The 13,800-nt window shown below is 35.4% G+C and overlaps 1 protein-coding gene across 1 annotated transcript in view; it reads left to right on the forward strand.

The window, feature by feature from the left end:
* The first annotated feature begins 675 nt into the window (after positions 1-675).
* LOC122006877 (SAGA-associated factor 29 homolog A-like) overlaps positions 676-13,800 on the forward strand; it is a 28,271-nt gene continuing 15,146 nt past the window's right edge. The window contains exons 1-4 of the mRNA XM_042562554.1: positions 676-951; positions 1,585-1,678; positions 4,341-4,417; positions 9,989-10,095. Coding sequence (XP_042418488.1) covers positions 834-951; positions 1,585-1,678; positions 4,341-4,417; positions 9,989-10,095 — 396 coding nt within the window. The 5' untranslated portion in view covers positions 676-833. The remainder of the gene's footprint in view (positions 952-1,584; positions 1,679-4,340; positions 4,418-9,988; positions 10,096-13,800) is intronic.

Genomic DNA, 13,800 nt, shown 5'->3' on the forward strand with positions numbered 1-13,800 from the left:
GGATCCTTCTCCACGTTAACAAAAGTTCAAGCCTTTCCTTTTTAGTTTCCAAGCTTATTCGTTTATAAACACTTTCTAATTTATTTTATGATCAATAATAAATTTTTATAAGACTGAATTAATTATTTTAAAATTAATCAATATATGTTGAGATTAACTAAAAAAATAAATAAAATACTCATAGATGGAAAAAATCCACGAGTTTATTTTCACGAGCAAATTACTAATTCGGCATTAAATAATCCTATAGAGATGGTGAAGATCACGGGAACCACTATCGATGATTTACTATAGTATTTCTATGATTTATAGAAGGAACTGATGAAAAATTTACGTGAAATCCGAGTGATTGTCTCCAGGGTTAGTCGGATCAACTGGAAAAAAAAACCGCAAGACTTAACTAGCGATCTAAATGCCCTCGTGCAAAAGAAAAAAGTAACTAAGAATAGAAATCAGAGATCGACTGACTTTTGAAAACAGGATACACGTAGATCTACCAATAAGAGCTCGTTAAACTGAATGATGTCGAATGAGCGCTGAGAATTCAGATGGGATCCAGATGAAATCGGTGGAACGTGCGCCTCCACAAGACAGCTCTCGGGCTGTGCGGACAGCTGCATCTCTCTCTCTCTCTCTGGTTGAGTTGCGATCGCTATATAATTCTTTCCTGCGAGCGGTTTGTCACTCTGTGGAACGGGCCCAAATCGATCCCGAGCGTTTTGTCTTTTTGCGCTTTGGCGAATTCTGATTTCTCAGTCGCTCCCCCCTGGCGGTCGTCGCCTTTCCGAGACCTCGTCGCGGTGCCGACCCGGCCGGCCGGGGAGCGGAGGGCGATGTCGGGCGGTGACGTTAACGCGATGCTGGAGAAGTGCAAGGAGCTCGATCAGTTGCGCGATGAGCAGGAAAAGGTGTTCCAGGAGATAAATAAGATCCACAAGAAGCTGCAAACCAGTAAGTGCCCCTTCCTCGCCTCACTCTATTTCCCAAATGCAACAACGGAATAATTTTCTTCTTCCTAAACTGCTCGCTATGCTTCGTCTTTTTATCGTGTGCTATTGTGAAGGGGTTTCTGAATGGGAGAGAGTCTTCGATCTTGTGCGAGGGCGTTTCACAGATTGTTATTCACTTTCTTTTACCTTTCTTTTTGTTCCTGTGGGAAAAGAGTGCAAAGTGTTTAGGAATTGACGGAATAAACAAATCATTTTTTTTAGCAACTGCAAAAGATAGTAATCTTCATACGGATGCTTTTTAAAATTTCATTTTGGGGATATATCTCGCCAATTGCAACTGACAAGAATTAAGAAGTCATGACATTCACAATTATTCACTCTTTGCCTTTTAGTTTATTTTATTCGGAAGGATTTTTTTCTATTGAAAAATGTCAAAAGATGTCCCAATTTTATTGTTGAGATTGAAATGATGTTAAAAGGAGGAAAGATGATGGGATTTACGTAGAACCCACAAAATACCAACATTTTTTGTTTGGCTAAGAGCTCGATAAGTTGTTAGTTCCTTTATAATCATTCCCCCCATTATCTCAGATTATTACTAACGCTTTTCATGTTTCTTCTTTAATATATTTAGATCCTGAAATAGTTGAAAAATCTGGAGACGTCATTCTGGGCAGGCTTAAAAACTTGTACTGTCACGCTAAAGATTTATGTGAGAGTGAAGTCAGGTAATACAAAACATAATGAATTCTATTTCTGCGCGCATCTTGAATAGATGTTTTTTAACATTGTCAATATTAATGGTTGCCTCACGTAGTAACTTGTAAGCATAGTTCTTCAAATTTGCATAATTGGTGACAATTTTTGAATGATGAAAAGAAATAATGCTTCTGAAATGAACAATTTCATTTCCATGTAATCATTATGTCTTTTAGTGTTCAGTCCAATTGATTGGTCAAATGACATATGTGCTTTGCTGCCCACAATTTTGATTATGACTTCTTTCAAATGTATTTTAGGCGAATCTTTTCCTTGCAAGAAATGACCTTCATCCACTTTATGGATAAAGAACCATAAGAATTGACTTTCCAAATTTTCCTTATGCCCAATTTATCTTTATTAGACAATTTTTTTTAAAAGGATTTTCACATGTCTTGTAATGCGTTAGTCTAATGCAACCAGTGATAGAATAGTTGGGAGCATATACGATACATATAGAGAAAAGGAAGTTTATTTTTTTCCATTTTAATAACTACTACTCACTACAATTTATTTGTTTTTGGTCCCTTTAATGGAATTTGTGTCCTCAAATCATCCATCAAGTATCCCGATCAGAAGTTCAGAATTCTTGATGCAGAGAAAATCAGACATTTGAGTTTAAATCCAAATGATCTACTTTTTAATTGCTGAAGAACTCATGATACTGAATTGCTGATTGCAAAATTTTCTTTTCACTTTTTGATTGACGATACAAATGAAACAGCTGAATTATCAAACATTTACAAATTTGAAAAGATATTTTATGTGATACTAAGTAAAAGTTAGTTGTGTTGCCTGGTGTTTGAGGATTCTCCCTTTTGTGTGTCTCTGGTCGGTTGACTATCATTTGCTGATTGGTTGTTATTCTTCTTCTTCACTATTTGTGCACATATTTGGCTATTGTTGGAAAGTGATGGTCAAGATATCTAGGCTCTAGGCATGTTTCCTTTGTTTCTTTTATTTTTTATTATTTTGATATTTGTGACTGATCATCTAATTTCTAGATGCATATAGATTTGGAAAAAAATTGCTATTTCTTTTCTCAATAATAAATTACTTCTCAATCATACACATTCTTTTCTTGCTATGACTTTTCTCCTCTTTATTTCTTTATAAATTCTTCTTTTTCTACTGTTTAGACAACACTCCTTGATTTGTTTGGTTTCCTAAAATAATTGACATTAACTAAATAATTGACTTTTTTCTTGTTCGAGTCGTGGAAACATCCTCTTGCAATGTAGGGTAAGGCTTCAATGTGATTCTTCCCCGGGCCCCTGTATGGCAGGAGCTTCATGCTCCGAGCTGCCCTTTTTTATTGCAAGTCAGCTAACTTGTTGCAAATAGCGGAGGTCCATGCCATAACTTTGATTGTAGCAAACTATCTATTTGATCTTTAGTATTTTCTTGCTTTTGGCCTTTTTTTATAATTTTTTTTATTCCAAATCTAACTGTAGCATCTTAGCTATTAATTATTTTTGGAATTTTGCACAACAATGGTACAATAACAGCTTTTAGAAAGTAAATTTCACTGGGGTGTACATAATCTACATTTCAAAGTTTTGATTCAGAATATCTATCAAAATCTCAACGTACTTCAACATCCAAACCCTGAGTAGGAAAGCGATTATTTACTGAAATTCAGATATTAGTGAACTTGAATTTTCTGTTAAATAGAATGTTATGTAGATTATCAAGTCACTAGAACGTGCATGGCTATATCAATTAATTCTTTTATAAGGTAAGATAGAATAATTAATGGCTATTCATTGAATTACGTCTAGCATATTTATCTTTTCATAAAGACAGGAGGTATGAGTATGAATGCGCCATCAAAATTAGATGAACTAATTTCTGTATACCAAACAATTTTCTTTCCTTAAATTATAGATTGCTGACCTTTATTTGATATTATAATAATTGATACCTGTTCAAATTTCCAAAACAAAAATGTTGAATTTGGATCACAAATTATCTTTTATTTGTCTGTAACTGTTTTTTCATGGTCGCAGTTGTATTTCATCCCCTTATGAAAGTTGACATTTGTAATTTGTTTAGTAAATGGTAACAAATAGATCCTGCATGAAAGAAATTGTTTTGTGTGATGTTTCTTGGGTCCAAGATGCTTATTTGGTGGCTTTACCAGCTCTGTGTGCAAATGTTACTTTGAAGGTAGCCACTGCTTGTGCATATTCTATATTGGCCAACTTTTCTATTTGCATTGCTTTCTTATCCTTATGCTTGAATTTGAACAAAAATCTGCAACTTAACTCTGTTAAAATAAGGATGTTGTGACTTGTGACTAATTCCCGTCGACCAACTTGCCCTTTCCTACCAGTTTTAGTAATTTTATATTTGCTGTTAGTACTTTGTACGTCTTCTACATTGATTGACCAATAAATAAATGTGTGATTGCCCTTGTGAGTTGCTTTTCGGCCAATGGAGACATGAGTTCCTAGTTATAAGTGCTGATGAACTCTTCTACTTTCTATCCATTTCTAGCCGGTATATAGCAAGTTATAAATTTATGTAGCTTCACTGCTTTAGCGACTGATTTGAATATGTCAAGTTGAAACTAACTCATAATTGGTTTTATCATTTTTACATCTTTTGACTTGTGATTTCTGGTTTTAGTGCTTCAACTACGTTGATGAATCAGATCGATTGTTTAATACAATCTGGAGTTTCAGCCGCACAAAGGAAAAAGATTGGTAAGGGGTCATTCTTTGACTTTCTTGTTTAGTTATTTTTTCTTTTGATGCAGAACCATGCTGTGTGATATGCCACCTTCTTCTTTTGTTGTCTGCATTGCTAAGGGTGCAGGTATGAATGATGAAAATGTTAAATGTCACTGGTCATTTTTCTTGAAGCCTTGTTTGTACAACAAGAATATCCTAGGGTTTCTAGTTGGCCTTACTCCTTAGGATAACCAAGCTGTTGTATGACTGTTCAGTGCCTCACCAATCTACCAAAACGAGAATCTATTCCAAGTCCATGTGAATACAAGTCCTTGCAACCATTTTTGTTTATAGCAAGATAGAGACCTGCATAGCGCAATGCACAGAATTGGTGACTTTTGACCAATTCACTATGGCATGGCCAAAGCCTACTGATTGGTGTAGTTAGTGCACACTTCATGTCAGTACAAAATAATAAAAGTGGGTAATTGTTCTTATTTCTTGGTACTTTAAGTTCTTGGTGCAATCAAATCAATAACCATAATTATCCAAATTGGGCACTGATAGTTGGGATTTTCTTTAGTCCATCAAGTTGGCAAGCAAATGTGACTGTCCTTTCAAGATTTTTGACAGCTCATGTTAAATTGATGAAGACAGTTCATCTGCAGCTGAGCCTGAGGTAGTCTTTCCTAGTCTTGATTTTCTCATTTTGTGTGCCACATTTGCTGATCACTGTGGGATATAACTGAGTGATGCTTCAGGTTTATATGATCTATGCAGGTTAGATTAAGTCACAGGGTTGAGTCATATAGATGGCAGAGTTTAACGTGATAATTGCTACCTACTGAACTTCAGACTCTAGTTCTTCAATATCTTGTATTAGTAGTGCTTGCCTCTAGAGCCTGAGCCTATCAGAACAAATCCTTTGAGTGCAGTCCCTATCTTTTCTCATGCTAGGTTGTTGACTATACCCTAAGAATCTTTTACTTATAATGTTCTTTTTAGCTAGATTTGCATTTCCTTCTACAATATAGCGGGTGGATTCTTCACTAGTCATAGGGGCACTCAAAGGAGATGTTCTCAGTGTGTTATGATTATGGTATTTCTTGGAATACTCATACATGTTGGACCTTCATACACATGAGAGTTAACAGTCCTTTTCAGATTGATTCTATCATTCTCATATTATCAACCATTGGCCTTAGTGTATTCTACTCCACCAGTTTGGCTGACCATCTCAGCAGACATAAATCTAGGTTACTTCAGTTATAGGTGAATGAATAGGTCACACCACCAACAATACATAGTCCTACACAAACTTTTTCTTACTCCACTTCCTTGATTGGTCCTTGGCAGTAATAATCAGTGTTTATCATATCACGTGTTATCATCTCCTTATCTTTGTTAAATTAGCGAATGGATCCAATGCATCTACGAATGACATAGGAATTGCTTATCTGTTGCCTTCCCTCTTCCTTTTGTTACTTTGTTGTTTCCTAGTATTTTTTTCTCTGTCTTCTGACAGGTTGCCTTAACAAACATGTCATTTTTTTTTTGGCTTGTAATTCCATTCTTATTCAGGACCTGATGACGGAGAAGATTGACTTTGGGCATGTGCTGGGTTGTCTTCACCATCTTCTATTTCACTGACTTACTGCCTTTGAAAGTTTTGTCTCCAGTATAGAATTACATTTTCTGGTACATCCTTAGCAAGTGCAAAGAAAAAGATAGGCTGTTCGAGTAGTCACAGTAACCTCAAACAAGAAGTATGTCAATTGGTAGTATTTTTTATGGACGTTCCAGTGATAGGTAGATTACCTATTTCAGCTGATTAACTCTGATTAGAGTTTTGGCTAAGCCAAATTTTGGATATTTGTTTCTACTTTGGTGAACAGAAATTAAAACTCAGTTTGAAATTTTTGTTTTGCGTAGTGGCAATACTTTTGTATTTTTCTTTTGAGTTTTGAATGTGAATGAGTACTCATCATGTATATTCAATTTCTTGGTCCTATACTGATCCCTGGACTAATATAAACAGTACCAGTAAAGTACCATTATGACAGTTGGTCGATATCTTGTGTGTTGTTTCCATCTTCTTTGACCAAAATGCTAGTTTTACCTATAAATGTTGAAATAGTTGTCTAAATTTAGCAAATACTCTAAATTGAGGCACACATGTTTTGTTACTTGCACAGACCTGTTTCAACTAGTTTAGTGTCAGTCATTCTTGAGCTTGTTCCACTCTGTTCATTCTTTAAAGCTTGTCCTGTCCTATAAACAATAAAAGGGCTACAAAGTCCAAACAAATGTAAATTGAATACTAGATGAAATTAGATAGGATATGCTGGTAATTGGAGTTTTCTATCAATAACCTATTAATCTATATTACTTATATTATAGGAGTTCCTGTTAATAGAAAAATTGTCACTCATCATTAATCGAAGGATTAATTAGTCAGACTGAGGTCAATGTTGTAGGTTTGGAATGCCTATATTTGGTTGCTTCACAGCCATGTATGAAACAAATTATCTTGACTAGTGACTTTGTTTGCCATGATTGGCCAACGAGGAGAACCTTGTATAGGGAATGTGATGACCATGAAATAGTGGTAGACAACAACTGATGTAAATGGGCTTGTAGCTACACTGATGGCTCTGATCGTTATGTCTAATAAAGTGCTTGAATCCGACTTAACCTCTAATAACATAGTTTAAAATCTCGTATTGTGCTGGGCGACATGGTTGAAACGTATCTATTTTGATAAATTATCGGAAGTCGATACTATTGGATATAGACAATGTCTTCTACGTTGTGTCAATCATGTCGATGAAGATCGTGTCATATCAAACACTTAACAGTCTTTAATATACTGCAATACAAGTCAAGATGAACTAAGGTAATGCTATTTTTTTTTTTTTTGTAGCTTGTGTTTGTATAAAGATAATATCAAAATTGTACCATTCCAGATGGAACACAAAATCATTATCTTTAGTTTTTTTCTTCATCTCCTTCCACAATCAATCTCCAATTTTCCACCAACACTATACAGTGGAATGTTGACATGATATGAAACTATTCTTTCAATCAAACATCCGACTCTGACACACCTCAAGATTTTGAATCTTGCTAATGTCTCGTCATAGTTTTATGCTTTTATCATCCTTTCTTCTGCCCTTTTGAATGTGCATAGGATTGAAGCATTGCATTGTCATACTTAATGGGGAATGCTACATGAGTATATCACCTCACATGTTAGATCTTCACCACCACCACCACCACCACCATTGGCTTTGTATGACTTTGCTGGAATCATCCACATGTTAATCCACATGTTTTATTCATTAGCTGCTGCACTGTTGGAGGCCTATTGTTATATACGTCTCTTTTCCAAATCTTGCCTTCTCATTGGTTATGGTCCTCTACCAACAAACTCAAATCCAATGCCCCCATAGGAGAACCAATATTTGACGATGTGTGTGACTATCTTCTCTAGAGACAAGCTAGTGAGGTTCGTGTTAGTCATTATAGAAAGTATCATCATTTAGTCTCTCCACTTCAAGATGAGAAGGATGTAACCATCTAATGTGCATGGTGAAATTCTCTAACTCACAACACTATATCTAACTTCATGATAATGCAAAACTAATATCAAGATGCTTCTCCATTTCTTCTCCATCGCATCTACAATAGTTTGATGGATCCATACATAATATTTGCCTATATTTTAATGTTGGCTAAGAACCAAACGCAACCCTTCTCTTTTATTGGGCCTGAGACAGGATCATGACAGCTTATTTGCCATGGGTGGATTTCTTCTCCACTGTATCTGGTTCTTCTAATCATCTTTAACACCATCAATTGTCATAATTAGGGCAATTGTACATGAGCAACTTCAAGCTTCTCTTCAAAAAAAAGAGTTCTTCCTTCTAGCATGACTTCTATGGCAAATTCTAGAGCTTTCTTGACTTGATTTTGGTGAATTCTTCTATATGATAAGTAATCACTAGTTATTTTTGACTCTTATACTCTATCCTTATCATGTGTTTTTGATTGTTCACATATCTCTATCAACGGCCATTTAGTTCCTCACCCACATTCTATTATTCTTAGACTGTTCTTTATGTCTCACAATTATGTAAGAGCCTTTTATCTTCTAGTGCAATAACTACAATAAGAAGTTATGAGTCCCAAACATTTGGATCTATTTGTGCTTTAATTAAATCATTATTTTGTCATTTCTTATCCCACTTATTCTGTTTCTTAAAAAGCCTACGGATGAAGACAATGATTGGTATTGCTCTTGAGTCTTATAGAGTTTATATTCTGACTGATCAACCTACTCCATTCATATCTGTTCCCCTAAAACAGTTGCTCCTTGTCTAAGCATTTCCATCTTGTCCCATCCATGACTGACAATAGAAAAGCATATAAGCATTTCCTCTCAGTTATCAGGTTTCAGTGTGAGTAGTGGGAATTTGGCAAATCTTACTGCAATCATCATGCACGAGGTTGATTCCATTAGTTTTCAATGCATCCCACACCTATGTGATATTCTCTTTGGCAATGTGATAATGCTTGAAATGCACATGCTGGTCATTTACATACTACAAGAAACATTTTGTTTTTTTCCTGAAAAATGGATTTTGAAGGTTAATTCAAAAAACTAATAATTGCCAATCCCATATATGTTGCATGCCATTCCATTGATAAGGAAGACTGAATATTGGGAACAAAACCATATGTAAATAATTTTACACACCTCAAAATTGAAATAAAATAATAAAATGCAAATAATGAAGACCAAGTACATCCATACATATAGGAAGGAGAAATAACAATATAAAGTAAGTACAAATAGTCAAACTCAAAATATTGGATGTGTCCTCAGAACAGGCCTAGCACACCATAGAAAAATTTGGATTCAACATAGACTCCAAGCATGCTCCTCTCGTAGTTTGGACTTTCGATGTAAGAGAAAGAAAAAAAAAGGAACACAGCTGTGAATTTTATTCAAAATAATCAGATCAGATGAATGCTCCTTTGCCTAACATACAATTTAGTCACTAACCCAAAGTATCTAAATATAAATTGGTAACCATGTGATTATTAACATTCATATATGTAGTGCATTACAAAACAATATATGATTGTTTGACCTCATTCAATGATTGTGTGGTCTTCTAGTTAATCTTATGTTCTCAAAACATTGCTGAATGGTAGCATGTGTCTGTTACAATATGGGTGTGACTATTGAACACATGGCCTCCCTAAGCTGGGATTGTTGAAGAAAATCCTATAAAGAAAAATCCGACTCTTATACAAAGTAAGCAATAAGCAGAGATTTGTATTATTTGGATTGATTGAAATAGAAAGTAGATGGTGTTTATACATAATAAATTTGTTAGGTTAGCACAGAAAAATTAGGATGTTTGATCTGCTTAATACATGAAGATAAATTAGGAATCTTGATTTTTTTTCCTTTGAATGGACCCGGCTTGAAGTCTTCTACTGTTTACACTTATATTGGTTGCTCAGATGGTGCATCTGTTTAAGCTACTTCATTTTGTGTACTTTATTAGTCAAATTAATCTTGATTTATTGCAGACATAACTAAGAAACGGATGAAGCCAGATTCAGATAATTCAAGGTTCCCTCCTGCTCCTTCTATGAGAAGTCAACTTGAACTTGCTGCTAACCTGAAGGGTGAACAGGTAACACTGTAGATATCTCTGTATAATGCACATAGTTTATCATTGTTGCTGCATTCGTAAGGCATTATTTCACACATCTTGTTACTTGAGAAATTTAAACTAGTTGGCTGTGGAAGATGATATTTTGTTCAGTAAGGCAAAGTTTGCTTCAGTCCCACTGATGAAATTTCTATACTTGTCATCATTCATTCCATTTCAATATGCTTATGACACACATCTCATAGTAATTACAAATAGTTTCATTTTAATGGATGCCAATTTTATAGCAGGAAGGTCATAAATGTTATTTTCCTTCTATTTTACCCATCAGCCATAGATAGTACATTAATGACAGTTGTTTCAAATAAAGAAAACAATATTAGAACTGATGATCACCACTATCGAATTAAACATAACATCAATGGCAAAAGATTGATGGATTGGAATAAAATTTTGATTACAATAAAAATGAGGTAATATGGTCTGAGATGTTGTAAATGCCTTATAAGTTAATGTGTCAAATAAATTTCTACCATCTCACCTAATGCCAACAGAAAGCAATCCTTTGATCACAATTTAAATAACAAGTGATTATTCTCTCACTACCTACTCCACTTAAGGTGAATCTACAAATTGGAAAACATCAATTAGACATGCATAATCTTAACAAACAACTGCGATCTAGTGTCTAAAAGAACATAATATGATGATTAGTGTGCCTCTATATGGTAACCACAATAACCTAGAAAAATTAGTGAAACCAACTTGACATTCAGTATCGTAACTGAGACAAAACAAAATGTAAACATAAATATGCTAAGTAACGAATACAAGGAGATATGAGCAGTGTGAATAAGGCCCAACAACATGTGTGTATCAACAATTATTACAATTACACATCATTGTGAATTGACAACCAGACTAACAATAAATTTGTCAACACAACTAGTAACCTCAATTAACAACTGCGATGACAACACTAATAACTGTGAAACAACATCTGCATTTTTCATTAATAGCTTTACGGTCAATATACAATCGTACACATCTTAAAATAAAACCATGTCATTAGAATCATGAATTGTCATGATCAAAATTCAATCAGTTCTGTACAATTCATGGAATAGTGCCATGTGCTCGCCCAATCCTTCAATCATGTGATCGAAGTGGAGTATCACTTGTGATGATGATGTCATCGACATAAACAATAAAAAGGATACACCTTGATTGAGAAATGAAATGTCTATTGATATGTTATACTCCTGGTTATGCTAAACTCAACAAGGGAAGAACTAATTTTTCAAATCAAGCCCTTAGAGATTTGTTATGCTCTTTGTCATGTCAAACTGAAGAAGGGCTGATCCAGATTTTCAATCCAAATAATAACGATTACTTTATCCCTCACAATGATTTCTTCAACTTACACACTAAATCAGTTAAAACCCTGAGAAATAAACCCCAGAGGTTGCATTATATAGACCTCCTTAGTGAATTCATTGATATTTTGAGTTTTGACCAGATGAAGGGGCCAATGATAGACAACTGTTAAGGTGAGAAAGAGATGAATTGATATAATCTTTGCCATAGGAAAAAAATCGTAAGATAGTATAGACCATAAATTGAGTGTATTACTTAGCCATCATATGAGTAAAATCACTATAAAGGGAAGGAAGGCATTTTTAGTTGACCTATGAAGGATCAAAGATAGACAACTGCCAAGGTGAGAAAGTGAGAACTGAAGTAATCATTATTGCCGTAGGAGAACTGAAGATCTCATATTCAGTTTAATATTATTTTCTTCATCAGTTCTATTTTGGCGGCATGATTTGTTCATCCGTGTCATGTGGATCAGCCAGCCAGTAGCATTTGCAGTATGGCTGTCATAAGTTTGAGATTCTGGCTCCTTTGATATCTTGCTTGCATCCAAACTGATTTCAACATAGGTATCGTATCTAAATAGTGAAAACGGACTTCGCATTGGTTTCCCTTATGTACATTACAACCTTTATGACACAGTGACAAAACTGATTGCGACTTTTGAATAGAGGTTGTAGAGAAATCGTAGGAAGAAGGGGATTCGCCAATGAAGAGGAGCCGCCTCTAGGTTTAAATGAAAATAATTTTTTATTCAAATCAAAACCAAACTCAACATGCCTTTACAAGAATCCCAACCCTTGATTAAATAGTCTAAGAAATAAGAAAAAGTTGCTACAGAAAAAAGAAATAGTAAAAGAAAACCTATAAAAAAGGGATAAAATCTAAATTAATTTTTAGAAAAGAAAATTAATCCTAAAAATTTAAAAAAATAAAATAAAAAGTTAAAAGACCAAATCTAGAGTTTGTTAAAAGACAGAGCGTAACATGCCCATGCCAGGGGGCACCAGTTGGCTGTGTCGGCTATTAGAAAGACTATGCTGCCTCGTCCAGACTCCGAATAGAGTGCAACTGCGCCAAGAGGCCACGGGCTTGCCATCTTCCTTGTCGGTAGTCTCGATCGTCCTTCTTCAAGACTTAAAAGGGAGGCTAGTAGCCTCGTTTTCCTCTCGTCACAACTTGAAGGGGAATATGGCCATATCGAAGGACATAAATTGGTTGTGCCGTTGGATGCTCCTATATCAGACATCTCAGGTTGATTCTACATGGTATCAGAACATTAGCCTTCATTGCTAATCCTCTTTTCTACATTTCTTCATCATGGCCGATTCTCAAACAACTATTTGTAACAACCTTAGCCAATCTATTGTGGTTGATGACAGTAGTTTAGTCCAGAAAATTGATGATCTGCAGAATATTCGGGCTTCCAATCGACTCAATGAGAAGAACTACTTGAAATGGTCTCAGGTTGTTCGTACGTATCTCAAAGGCAAAGGGAAACTTAGCCATATCCTATCCTTGGGACATGACCTGCCACGACTGATCTAGTTTTTGAGGCATGGGATGAAGAAGATTCTATGATTAGTCTTGGTTATGGGATTCTATGAAACTGTCCATCAGTGATACATGTATGTTTCTCTCTACCGCTCATGAAATTGATTGCATTATTCGCACTTACTCAAAAGCTCGTAATGTTGCCCAAGTTTATGAACTTAGAGTCAAAGCAGGTGCTACTAAGCAGGGAGATAAATTAGTCTCTGAATATTCCACGGTTTTGCAAAATCTATGGCAAGAACTCGATTACTATCAAGTAATTGAGATGTAATGTGCTTCAGATGCTGCTGTTTTAAAGAATTTTATTGAAAAGGAGTGTGCATATGCTTAAATCTTGAATTTGATCAGGTTCGGATCTAAATCATTGGCAAAGACTGCATACCATTCCTAGCCGAGGTGATCTCTCTATTCCGGGATGAGGAAAGTCGACGAAATGTGATGCTTGAGCCCCAACCCATTACTGGATCAACTCTTTCTTGCAAAACTGACTCGCAGGAGAAAGATAAGTATGGTGTGACTTTGATTAAAGACAGTAAAGTCCATCTTTGGTGCAACAATGTAAGAAACCTCGCCACAGCAAGGAGACATGTTGGAAACTACATGGTAAACCACCAAGTCGAGAATAGGGAAGTCGTGGGGGGTAACACAAATCTCAAGCACACCTGATCGAGCAATCCCATATTGAAGACAACTCAATTCTTGGCAGATTCAACAGTGTAGAAATTGAGAAACTTCGAGGATTTTTGGGTTTTCTTAATAAACCGTCTGGCACATGCTCTTTGACTCTCTCTGGTATCC

The sequence above is a fragment of the Zingiber officinale genome, chromosome 7B, assembly GCF_018446385.1.
Source record: "Zingiber officinale cultivar Zhangliang chromosome 7B, Zo_v1.1, whole genome shotgun sequence".
NCBI classification, from domain to species: Eukaryota; Viridiplantae; Streptophyta; class Magnoliopsida; order Zingiberales; family Zingiberaceae; genus Zingiber; species Zingiber officinale.